Raw genomic sequence first — 13730 nt, 5'->3', positions numbered from 1 at the left:
TCTATTCACTTGCAAATTGGTTCAATCTAGGCAGGTTAAACTAAGCTGCAAAGATTGAATCAGTTCAGGCTCCAGCTTTGAATGTCTGTCCCTATCCTTAATGGTCACCTGGACTCAGGCTTTCACTTCTATCCAGATGGAGATTAAACCCCAGGAAATCTCCATCTCACTCGTAATTGCATTATGAGTAATACATTACTCTAGTGAACTTTATCTCCACTTGTCATATTTAAAGTTCTAACAGAAAACATTCCATAGCATAAAAACAATTCTAACAGCTACAAAAGGTAAGTATCATTGTTGCTTAAAATAGATTAATAATATTTTTATTGGCTAGAACTGTAGATGGGGAATTCAATTATTTATAAAAGTTATCGATAGGATTTGCTCTCACAGCAAATCCTATTGATAACTTTTATGAATAAATTAACTCCCCATCTACAATTCTTGCCAATAAAAATATTATTAATCTATTTAAATCCAGTCATTTTAATATCTGAAGAGACATCAAAGCTGAATTGTTCAAAAAGGAAAAATCACTGCCAGGAAGAAATATTTTGAACATCATTAAAAGAAACCATCTATATATGCCACATTCAAGATTTTCATTCACCGCTATATTTTTACTAGCAAATATCCATGAAAAAAAGTAATTTACTTATGAAGAATTAATGGGTTCTTGTTACAGCAAGTCATAATTTAGTTGCAATTGCACTGAAAAACTTGAAAAGTGAGTTAATTTAAGAAAAAAATGGAGAGAACTTTTAACCTGTTCCGGTTTCTGCTAGACTGAGAATCATGAGTAGAATGGCATCCTTGAAAATCATAATGGAATTATATTTCAGAGATATTCAAATTCATGCAAAATTAAATTCATGCAAAAATTCTAAACACCAATTCTAAACTATGACAATCCAAATGAATGCTGAAATATGAAAACAAAGGGAGAAATCCACTACAACTCGAGAAAGAAAGTGTAAATTTGTAATGCCCTTGCATTAGCAAACAGTCTTTTCACCACCAGCATTTTCTCCAAAGGAAAGCAATGGGTTACCAAATGGAGGAAGATGAATCAAATCCCTATAAAAAAAGGGCTACCACCTTTTTGTCTCCAGTGACATATATAAGTCTTTCTAATGAAATAGAGTGTATCAACATCATCTTCTGTTTTACTAGCTAGGCATTCTGCCAGCAGAAACCTTTACAGTGCATTTATTCCACAATCAGTAAGTAATATGAATGAACAGACTGTGATAGAATGGAGATATAATCTCATCTTGATTCTCTGTTATTTAACTAAGTTACTAAGTTAACCAGTTAACCAAAGTAATATTCCCTATATATCCCAACATAAATAAAAAGTTATAGAAATCTTGCTTTCTTTCTTTCAAGATGGTGGCAGCCAGATGAAGCCCCTCTGAGCTCCTCCAGCTCAGGTCCCTTCTGTATACTCCTCCCTGCCCCTGCTGTTTCTCTCCCCCCAGCCCCCACAAACCTTGCCTATCCCCAGACTGTGCTTGGGGACCACCCCCTGCCCCTTTTCCCCACTTTCTGAGTTTTTTCCCCTGGGATCTGGCATCCTCACTTGCCTCTGCCCCTCCCCCACAGGCAGGAGCCCATGCTCTCTCCCTTTGATTCCTGCTGTCTTCCTCCTCCTTGTTCATGCCTGGCCTCATGGGCCCACTTGCCTGTCTCACTGCCCCCCCACACACACCTTGTTTATTTACTTTCTTGCAATGTATACTTGTTAAAAGGTCCACAGACTAGACTGCGCTGGCAGGCCTTGCAAGCCATGAGCCCAGGCTTTGTCCTTGAGGCCCAGACTTTCCCACCAACCTGTAGTGTCTTTACTGCCCCCCATTTGTCACCCTCCCCAGAATAACCATTTCTAAAAGTCAAAGTCAAGCTTTCTTTCTTTTTCTTTCTTTCTAGAAATAATGAGTAAAATCTATTCTGAGTACCACATGAAATGTACCTAAGTACAACCATAAATTGTACATGCCAAATAGACAATGAAAGTTCCATAATTACTTTCTTATATCAGTTGCAAGCTATTAATTCAGAAGGACCAATAGGCTTTGGATATGCTTGGATGTTTGTGATAGATGTCTCTTACTTACTGACTTCCACTGGAGTCTGGGAGCTTCAATATGTAAATTACTTTTGAAATTGAAATTGGGATTTAGAATCCTAATCTACCTGAGCACTTTTGAAAATGTAGTCATTAGGCCTTAAACCTGCCATGGGAACCACACACTTCAAAAATGCATTTGTGTCTGCACACATACACACACACCTCACTAATGAAGTGCGTCTTCATATGAAAAAAATGTAAACGATTTCCACAGTAAAAGTTAATCCATTTACCTGTGTTTTCGTTTGCAGTAGACCAAAAGATTATCAAAAAGAAAAAAGACCCGCTCCTGGATATTTCCTGCAGAAATTTTCAGCAAAACTCCATACATTAGCATTTCCGTGCAAGTATCTGTGATGTTGGACCCCTATATCAAATAGAGAGAAGATATTTGATTAGGTCTTTTAGATTTCTACATACTAAGAGGAGGGCCAACTAATCTACAAACTAATTTTTAAAAAATTCTGGAAAGAAAAAAAACTGCAGTGGTCTGATCTTTATTTTGAGCAATGACTTCTAATATTTAATTAAACAAGCTCAGCAAAAGTTTTGCTTTAACCTGGTATTTCAACTATTTTATAGTTTTAGTTCCTTTCTTATGGATTACTGGATTTTCTCCCCAAATCTTCCAAATTATATTAATCTCTATACATGCCACTTCAGTCAAAAACGTTCCAAGTCGCACTGAGATTTCTTCTGACAAGTTTGGCTGGTTAAAGAAACAATAATTGTGACCCGCCATAACTGGCAAGTTAATGTTTCAGAAGACTATATAATTCTATCCCTCTGAAACCAGTTAATCACTGAACTGTTCTAATGTTTTATAAATAGTTACATTTCCATAGAAAACAAAATTAAATACAAATTCAAAACAAAAACAATAAAATAAGAAAGCTATTAGCAACACCTTGCCTAACACATTCATTAAAATTCTCTTCTGTAGGTACGTTTACACATGTCCCTTTGTTACTGTGCCATCGTTTAGTACTTCTTTTTTAAAGTACTTCCTTTTGGAAGTACTAAATGACGTTGCAGTAACAGCCCATACTACACTGTGCGTGCCACACACAGTTATTTTTAGTTGCTATGTTGCCATAGCAATGTGCTATAATGAGGGAGCGCATTGCTATGGTGACATAGTTGTAGCATCACTGTTTCGGACCGCCGATGCTACATCACTGTAGTGTGTTGCTACAGCACTGTAGCATCATGTGTAGACGCACCCTGTGTTACTCATAATTTTGTCAACCTAATTTCCATTTGCTTCTTCCTCAGACTGACTGAGTTTCAGTGGGAACAGGTAAGCCATTTCCACTACCAAGGATAGAGAACAAGAAGTAATTTTGCCAAAGTACAAAATGCTCTTATCCATCTCTGTGCAGAGCTTTGGAACTTGAGAGAAGCAAGGTAAAGGTTGACAGCAGGGTAGGGTGGCTGTTAGACAATTATTGATTCAGAGAGGCATGAGCTGTCATAGACAACAACCTAGTTCACCAGATGCCGTACCTTCTGCCTGACTACAGATTAAAATGCCAAACAGCCTCAGAGAAGGAAGTTGACATATGGCAGGAAAATTGCCCAAAGGACCAACTTTGTTGTCTCCTGAACAATCAGTGCAGCTTTAACAAGCTACAATTTTCAGAATAATCACCATATCCATAACCAGGAGCACAAAACAGAATTCTTCATTCCCATGACTATTTCTAACTAACCTACAACTGAGTAAGTTACCGTTAAAGTTTGGGTCAGGTTAAAATTATCAGAACAATTTTAAACCAGTCCCTGAAAAAATATCTATTACTATAAAGTCTATACAAACCAATAAACTGTGTTGAAATACAATATAAACCACTATGCAAATGCACAAAAGGTTTACATCACGCTCATTACACCTTTCTTTGTAATAAGTCAGTACAGCAAACCCTCACTATTCATGGGTTTGGCATTCGCAGTTTCAAATATTCACAAATGCCAAACCCGCTTCTTAAATACACTTAAAGGAGCTCCTCGGGAGCTCTGCTCTCGCCGCCGCCATGCTCCCGCTGTCACCAGAACAGCCATGCCCCACCCCCAGTGGCACTGAGTTCATGAACGCAGTGCCTTATTCATAGATTTCGCCATTCACGGAGGATACGAGAACATATCCCCTGTGAATAGCGAGGGTTGCCTGTATACTATATTTAGACTCATTGCAAGTGTAATACTGAAACTTGGTTTAAAAGCATGTGCAACAATAAAAGTATGTATGTGTAAAGACAGGAGGAAGATATTCAAGTCAACAGGTTGATATCAGTGTGCACCTCATCTTAGCTACATGCAATGTGCAGTTTCTTTCCATTATACTATACTGTATTTTGTTTATTAACACATATCACTCAAGGATAGTTGAAAAATTACCATTGGAATTTTTTTCAATAAAACATTGGATTTTCAACAAGATGGCTTCTCCCAGTCCCCAAGAAAAAAACATCTACTTTGATCTAATAATTTCTTGTTGTCTGAAAGCCTTTTTTTTCAGCTTTAAAATGATTTAGTCTTGACAGCTTTTAATTTTTCTATAAAAAGTTGGAATGTTCCCTGGAAAATGTTCATCTGAACAGATACTTTTGCCCATTGTCACTGAAATTATCTGTGGTAAAAATAAATGCTTTCATTCCTGAGTTATGTAATAAAGCACCTTCACTTTTAATATTTGATTAAATGTAGTTCTCATTCAGGATGAATGAACATAGGATATTATTTCACTGCCTTTTTTAAAATACAGTAAAGTACAGTGCTCTCTATATAAAAAATGTTCAGTGACCTCCTCTGCCCTTCAGGATTTCCCATTCAAATAGAAAACAATGTTAACCTATGGCATCTGACAAGATCATGACCCATGGTGGTATGGTTGCAGGTAAGTGATTTTTGTTATTGCTTTTGTAGCCCTGGACAGTGAGATGACATGATCAGAAATCAAATCCAGCACAGAACACTATGACAATGCAACCAGTATCTCATAATCTTTCAGAATTCTTCTGATTTAAGGTTTTCCCTAAAACTCACAAGAATTTTGAGGAAGAAGGGATGGGGGAGAAAGGTGGAAGAAGCTTGTGAACCCTGTGCAGACATTTAGGACAACAAGAATATCTGCACTAGGATGAGTCCTACTGCTGCTTCTTCCTGTCCTCCAGGGGTTTATGTCATCCCAAAGAGGCACTGGAATGGGAGGCAGGGCACTTTGCAGAATTCAGGGAGAAACTGTAGCTGCATTCATGTCCTTCTCAGAATAAAAAGGGACATCTTATTTGAGTCAGTTCTAATGGACTGGAGTCAAAACCTGGGAGCAGCACAACCCTTTACACCTGCAGCTTGTCCCCAGAATGACTGACAATTAACTTGATTATCCATGATTACGCCAGTAAACAGAGTTATCTCAGATACTTCACAGGTACTTCAAGTTGGACAGTGGGCTTGTATATCTGTAGGAGCCCAAGATTAAAGGCCTTGTCCTGGGAGAAACTCAACATCTGTTTTTACCCTCAGAGAGTAGTGCTAATCCAAAATTTTAATGATGGTTTACAAAAGGTGAGATATTTTAAAGAGTGTAGGTTGTAAACCAGGTTGGTCTAAGGACATAGGCAGACAAGGTTGGGTGAATCTGATATCTTTTATTAGACCAACTTAAATAGTTGGAAACATTTTTAAGGAAGCTTTCGGGTTTAAAAACCCTTTGTCAGGCTGAGGAAGTCTCTGCAGTTGGTATGTGCTCTTCCTGGATGGAATGAATAGAGATATTTAAAAGGAGATATTTAAAATATTTAAAAGATATTTAAAAGGAGATATTTAAAAGGAGGCTAATGAAGATAAGCAGTTAATTATTGGAGGTCAGTGGGAACCGGGTATCTAACTCCTTTAGGCTCCATTCAAAATGTCAGCCCTCTTAAACACTCCCCATGACAGATTACATTTTTCCAAATAGTGTTTCCATATCTAACTAACCGTGGCTATAATTTTAAATCTCTGTCCTGGGAAGGCAGTAACATTCTGATTATTAAGGCTACATGATAGCGGGTATTTCCAACTCTCTCTCAGGGCTTTGTCACACATTACACATTTAGGACATGGTTGGTTTAGAACATAGTAACACTACCATGAGTTAGGAAGGTTTCTGAGCAGTCGCATGGTAATGCCTACTGTGATCTAAAAAAAGTCACATTCTAAGCAATGGAGCTGTTAAAGACCAGGTCATTGTAGTATGGGAGGGGTGGGGGGCTGGTACTGACAAACTGCACTATGTCTCCTGACTCTATAACTTCCATGGAGCAGTCAGACATTAGGTAATGCTGTTACCGTAGTTTAAGTTTAAATTTGCAGCAGACAGATGTAAAAGCCTGTTAAACCAAATTAAAACAGTCTGGAAGGTTCAAAGTTGTTCCTGGAAGGTAAGGAATGACCCTGGACATTTGTTCTGGGACAAACTGTGCTTGTGTTTGTCCCAGAACAGAAAAGCCTCAGGGTTGGTGTGTACACACATCACCCTTTCAACTCGAGTTAAGGAAGCGGCTGAATGTACTGCTATTTTGCTGCCACTGATTCAATGATGCAATCCTAGGACAAGCATTCATATGCACTCTGTGATGTTCAAGAACAAACCCAAAAAAGGTTCACAGGATAATGGACATGGGCATCTGAATAACTGCACTTTGTCCCAGAAAATGGTTTCTCCCAAGACAAATATGCAATATTTGTTTGTAGCTGAAAAATCAAGTAATCTTTTGAACTAATTCACTATACACCAGGTCAGTGTTACACATAGGTGCTGAGAGTTCTGCGATATGGGTTTGGTCAGTCCTCCACACTGCCTGACCCTTCCACTGCTATAAATGGCCACCCTGATATATAGCCAAAACTCTCCTGCCCTCCTATCCCTCCACTCTTTTGTTGGCACATCAGAGATCCCTTGAACTGCTTGCTTACTAAAACCACCAGCTGTGTCCTCACTCTCTATTCAACTGCAGCTACTCATTATGCAGCCCACAGGAACCCTAAAATCTGCATCCAAGCACTTCCCCGCCAGGCAAGCAACCTGCACAGTTCAGTCAAATGCGGGATACTGAACTTCACTTAGCTCATGTTTAAGGGAGAAGGGAAAGCAAAAAAAGCCACAGATCATCCACCGCCTGGAACCCCCCAAAGGAAGCACTTATCCCCACCACTCACCCACTGCAAGGCATGGTGGACTGGGTGTTCATTCCCACTCACCAGCATTGCACCACAGCACTTCAGCACCTAAGAAGTAACCCTTCTACCTGGAATGCTAGCACCCTGTGTGTGGGGACATCTCTGACCCATGAAAACAGTGAAACGGTTCCTAATCAGTGACATCTTGAAACAGATGTTCTGATTTGCCCATAAATCACTATTTTTATTATAACAAACACAAACTTAGTTTTATGACACTTGTATATGGGAATTTAAGTCATGCTTTGATCATCAGGGTCTAAAAATAACCTCTTTCTTTGCTAGCAGGGGCCAAGCAATGTGCTAAGCATTTCCTTCTGGTAGGAAATCTCCAATAAGATTCCCTCTCTATTTTTAGAAAAACAGAAAAACAGATGTTTATTTAATTAAAACCACACTCATAGTTTTTTTTAATACCTATCTAAAAATAATGTCCGCTTTTACAATAGCACTGACATATATACCATTTCAAGGAAAAATGTATTGTATGTACGAAAAGGATAGGCCTACAGAAATCAGCTACTTAGCAAGACTAGGCATTCTTTAACAACCAGATTCTGTCAAATCTGGTCTGCTACACGGGTAATGATGTGGCTGATGAAAACAAACAGCTTTAAAACAGCAGAGTTATTCCAGAACTGAACCAATGTAACAGTAAATATTCAACCTAAAGACCTTTGTTTTATGTAGTATATTGTAAAGGAAAAATAAAGAGTAAGCAGGTCTTAAAAAGTGAATCTTGCATTTTGTTAATTACATGCTTATATTCAACTGCCACTGAATATAAAAATATTGCATATAGAAGTGTTTGGTTTTTTTAAATACTTGTTTGGAAACTTTTTCATTTAGCATAATGTTTTGGAATTAAAAGGATGCCTAAAACTTCTTTAGGATTTTTTTTCTTTAGTCTAATAATAACTAGTAGGAATAGAACCAGACTTCTAGACTCACCCAGAAAAGCTGGTGAGTCTGCTAGTTATAAACTGTGTATGCGCTTGTTCAGAGTAGACAGTAATCTCCCAGACTTGCTGAGTCATTGTATAGATTCCCTTCTCCATGTTTACTGTTTCTGATTTCCCAAAACACATATGTTGTATTCTATGTCCTGGTCCTGTAGTTCACTGTTGTGTTCTCTGAGAGCCCCAATTATGTCAATGGGACTGTACACCAGCACAACCATCTAACCAAAGCTATGAATTTCACCAATAGGGGCTATATTTGTAAAATCCTCAAGGCACAGTTCTTGCCTTATCCACTTTGGAAGGTACCTAATTGTTAAAATGATCAATTATGTTATTAATAAGGTATATGTAGTCAATCCAGCAAACTAAGTGACTGGTAAACAGAGGTTGTCTCTAATTTGCTACATGGGCTGAAAAAGCGTGAAATATTTATCTGTAAAACAATTGTATAGACCAATGATGCTCAACCTATGGCCCGCAGGCCAGATCCAGCCTCCAAAGCAACTGAATCCAGCCCACAGCATGGCAGGGGGAAGGGTAAAAATCAGTGCCACCCCGGAACAGGAGCTCAGCCCTGTGCCCATAGGGATAAAGGCCAGGCTGCAGGGGGTGCTGGGGGGCACTTGCATGGAGCAGGGAAAGAAACTGACACTGCCAGAGCCCTGCAGAGCTGCCTATTGCCTACTGAATGACCATTTTTAGATTTTACTTATTCTTAACAAGTAATTAAAACCTCTCTCCTTCCCCTATTCCACAAATAAAAAACGAAGCTATTACACAAGTACATAAAAGCTAAGTCTCATTGCAGTGGTTATTAATACATGGAGCTAAGACAAAGACTACACAGAGTGTGTGTGAGTGTCCTAAAGCCAAGACTAGATCATTTTCCTCTTTCCTGAAAGTTGATTAGTCCATTTGGAAGTGCATGCATCACTGGTGAGTGAGAAGTGGCAAGTGCATGCATCACTATTAGACCAGGGGTGGCCAATGTGCAGCATGGGTGCCACAAGTGGAATGGACACATAGAAGACTAGAGAGGGGATAGGCAGTTCAAGGGCAGATAGGGCAGGGAGCAGAAAGCAGAGCAGCAGATTGGGCAGAGGAACTGTATTGGAGTGGCACTCAAAGACAGTCCTGGGCTGATCTGTGCCAAATCTGCCAAAAAGTCAGCCCCTCACTATATTAGACACTGTTACTGATAGAATAAATACCAAATATGAATTGTGGTTTCTTGAGTGAAATGGGAAATTTTCAGATTTGTAATGTAATATGTTACATTACAAAGCAGTGCAATACATATGCTTAAAATTACTTATCTGCTTCACTGCCTCTCCTTCTTACAAAAAGACAAATACTGTGACACTACCTCCCATCCTTCAATGTGAGACTGCCATTCTTCCAAAACCTCTAATTTTTCCATTTGTCTCTTGGCTTCATTTATGTTGGAACAGACAGCTTTCATGGCTTGGAGGGCTTCCATTAATGCTGCATAATCACTGTGTTTCCTTGGAGTCCGCTTCAATAACTCCTGTTTAGACATAAAAATAAATCAGTCTTTGATCTCTAAATGTACATAACAGGCAGTTCAAATGGACTGGGATACTAAAACTAAATAGTAGACATCAGACTTCTCTTTTATTAGGTAGAAAAGTATTACAGCCTCAAGCGCTGCATATTCATAAGGCAAAAAAAGTCAGCGAAACAAAATGGTAACAATAGGAATAAATGCTATTTATGAAAAACAAGTTTCCACTTCAGCTACTGTCTGCCTCAAAGGTTGGCCTTGATGGTGATCTCTGACCCTTGTTTATACTTAACAGGACAGTCGATTTTCAACAGCAACAAAAAACTGTTACTTTTTACTTTATCTAAAAGTGTTTATTTACAATTGTCAAAATTAAACACTTAAAATTCTTGTAATTGAAAGAAAATAAAGCAAGTTATTTTCACTGAATCTTCACCATTATTTCACTTTCTTCACCTGGCCCTTTAATGCTACCTTGCATAGAACTGATTTCAAGGTAATCCTTGTATAAAGCAGTAATCTGTTTCTTCTGTTCTGTCTATGGATCTTTCATGCAGCAGAAGAAAATATTTTAAAATAAGACAATTTGGCTACAGAAATGGGTAGGGCAACTCAAGACTAGTTGTGGTAATACATTACTTAACTCACTGTGTCTTAGGATGTATCCTTTCAATTTCCTAGCAATGAATTTTGCCTCTCTGAGTTAAAAATGCCTCAGAAACTAAATTCACAAAAAAAAATACTGGTTCAATAATCAGATTTCACTTAACAAACGTTGCTTCCCCTTTCACAAGGGATATCTTGGTTACTTTTTAAAAATACTGAGGAAAAGATATCAAACATAAAATTATTATACATAAACTATTTGTTTTAAGTGCACCATAGCTTACTGGTAAATTATCCATTATTTCCAAATGCCAACTTCAATAAGTCAGAAGATGTGGATTTCAAATATTTTATAAGCATGTCTAACAAGTAATAAGTTTTTTATTATCTGTTAAGTAAATCTGTAGAAAGCTACACATGAATATAAACACACACACATGAATATACATTGCTACGTATACATAATTTTATACTTATCCTAAAGTGTCTTCTATCTACCTTTTACATTTTTGTGCATTTGTCTTATAGTTTTTAATAATGACTTCCATGAAGGCACTTCATGTGCATAATTCCATTCCTACTTCCTGTTTAGGAAGTGCTCAAATCCAATTCAGAACAATCTCATTAAACTCGTTTAAATGAATGGCCTCCTCTCAGGAGTGATAAAGATGAACATATTAATACAACAGGGGAAACTGGAGAGGAAGGAGCTAATGCTTTTCAGACAAAAAGCTCTTCATTCCTGTTAGCACTGAAGTCAGGCGAAGACTTGCCATTAACTTCAATAAGAGCTTACCTGAATCCAGTATCTGTGGAAGAAATCACTTTAGAGAAAAATTCTAACAACAGTACTGAAATATGCTTAGCCACAAATCTATGTGCAGAGGATGAAGGTCTACGTAACAAACATATAAGTACCTTTAAAAGAAGGGGATACTTGCATATTCTCTGTATTGGTGTTACTAGATATCCTTCCAGTGGAACATCTGTATTCTTTCTTCCTCCAAGCAGCATACAGTTCTAGAGTGCAGGTGAATTGATTTGATTATAAAATCCTGACAAATAAGATCTTCCCAAACCATAAGTTCTACATGAGTCCTTACAGAAAGTTCATTACATTATATTTTTGCAGCTTTCTTTGAAGAATTGCTTTTCTAAAACAGGGGCAATTATCATCAAAGAAAAGTGTCTATAGGGTAAATAAGAGCATATGCACAGAACAGTAAGCTAACATACACAATACTAAGATCAAGACAAATTTGCAAAATTTTCACAAAACTTCATTTGACAGGGCACATAATGTATTTATCTTTAACATAAAAACTGAAACTACTAGAAGAGAATGTATTATTTTACTTGCATACAATGAAAATATAATTCAGGGCAATTGTTGAGCTTTGTTTCCAGAGGATATGTTAAAGAAAACAAGAAGCACTAAAGCTGGCTTACTCACTCCATACTTTGAGAAGAAACATTCTTCTATTATACTTATGCAGCAATAACATTTTCATGCTACACAAATAATTACTTCCTCTCAAACATGAGCTACAGAATAAGTGAGTTAAGCCAAATATACCTACAGAAACAGAGAACAATAAGGAACGCCTGGTAAAAGCATACATAAAAACAACAATCTGGTGAGAGGTACAAATACCTAGAGTACTAAAACATTCACGTGGCATTAAGGCAAACTTTGAAATTGATGGCATAAATAAGCAAATTAAGCAAACTAGTAACAGAAATTACCTATAAAGACAGCAGTAGGAATATGGAAAATAGAGAACATACTAGTATGAATTCAAGCTGTAGAAACTAAGAACATCATACTGGTACAATCAAAAGTATGCTAATGTAATATCTTTACTAGTGCCTACACTTACAAAAGCAAATTGGTGGGGTCTGTTTTGACCTCTCAAACACAAAAGAATCTTTCCACATTCCAGAAGTACACTAGACAATAAAAACAATGCTGCCTATATGATTAGACTAGGTTACTGAAACAAAAAACTGTGAATCCAATCACCAAGTATTCTGTGGTGTGGAGGAGAAGGCAGGTAAAGAGACTGTGTAGACTCTCAGTTACTTAAAGATATCAAGCAATGGCAATCACCAGGATTGTTCTCCACCTAGCCAAGATGCTTTTGAATGTTATCCTGCTACCATGATGCTTATTACAGTTGGCCTGGTCTGATGCAATGAACATAGAAATACATCATGAATCCATTTGGAAGCTGCATCAAGTTCAGAATGTAGCAACCCATTTGCTAGGTGTAGTATCTCCCTACAAATATATTTTACTTATAAAGCACTCAGATCTACCCTGGCTATCTACTGGTTTCCAGACAGCACTCAAAATACTGGTTTTGTCGTATAAAATTGTAATTGTCTTATGACATGACTCCCTGAAGACTGCCTTTCCCCTTGTATGACAATGTATCTGTACCCTCCAGGAATTCCAATTTTGGGCACTGAGTTACAAGGTAAAAGATGAAGCTTTCTTAATTTATAAACAGTTAGCAAGGTGTTGTTTAGGAGGTATCCAGGATTTTTTAACTTATTTCCTCATTACTAGCCTACCATATGCAAGTTAGGAGGCATTTAGGCCATACTGTAGAGCCCATCCCTTCTGGGCAAATGCTAGGGAAGTTCCAATTTATACTGAGAAAAGTGTGTCCTTTGACCACTAAGAACTGACAATTTGGGTTCTATTCCCTAAAAAGTTCTGAAATAGTCTAAGATTTCAGCATGTTCAGGAATTTAAATTGGATTCATTTAATCAATGGAACAGTTGCACTTGGGTCCAAGGCAAGATACAGCTTAGGGCAGAGGTGGACAATTATTTTAGCTGGAGGGCCACTTAATGAGTTTTGGTGCACAGTCGAGGGCCACAAGGGTAGCCTCACCTGTTGACAGGTGCCCTGCCCCCTGCAGAAATAATGACACATCCAAGTCAAAATCCCCAGGCTCAACTGCAGCCATTACCCACTGTTTCTGAGGAAGGCAAAGAAGAAAAAAGCATCAGAGGATACAAGAGAAAAGAAGAAGCCCCTGAGCAAGAAACAGAAGAAAATGTTGCAGAAAGTTTTAGAGCAAAAAGAGAAGAAAATTCAGGTACGTTGCTTCTCAGTAGTAGGGTTCTAGCCAGGTTGTCTGAGGCAGTGATTTAAAAAATAGAAAAAAGCGGTGTTTAAAGACAGCTCCTGTCAGTAAGCTTCTCTTCTGATTTCCCTGGGAGAGCGTGAGGGATATTCTCTTTAGAAGTGTTTGTAAAGCCATTCTA

The 13730-nt window shown here is 37.9% G+C and overlaps 1 protein-coding gene across 2 annotated transcripts in view; it reads right to left on the bottom strand.

The window, feature by feature from the left end:
* PREX2 (phosphatidylinositol-3,4,5-trisphosphate dependent Rac exchange factor 2) overlaps positions 1–13730 on the bottom strand; it is a 397279-nt gene that overhangs the window by 262162 nt on the left and 121387 nt on the right. For both annotated transcript variants that reach the window (XM_019527766.1, XM_019527767.1), the window contains exons 5-7: positions 11369–11470; positions 9686–9847; positions 2368–2501 (exon numbers count right to left, since the gene is read on the bottom strand). In XM_019527766.1, the coding sequence (XP_019383311.1) occupies positions 2368–2501; positions 9686–9847; positions 11369–11470 (398 nt within the window). The remainder of the gene's footprint in view (positions 1–2367; positions 2502–9685; positions 9848–11368; positions 11471–13730) is intronic.

Source organism: Gavialis gangeticus, unplaced genomic scaffold (genome assembly GCF_001723915.1).
Source record: "Gavialis gangeticus isolate Ggan-Ray unplaced genomic scaffold, GavGan_comp1, whole genome shotgun sequence".
NCBI lineage: Eukaryota > Metazoa > Chordata > Crocodylia > Gavialidae > Gavialis > Gavialis gangeticus.
Note: the sequence above shows the minus strand (reverse complement) of the source record. Positions and strands in the feature narration are given on the sequence as shown.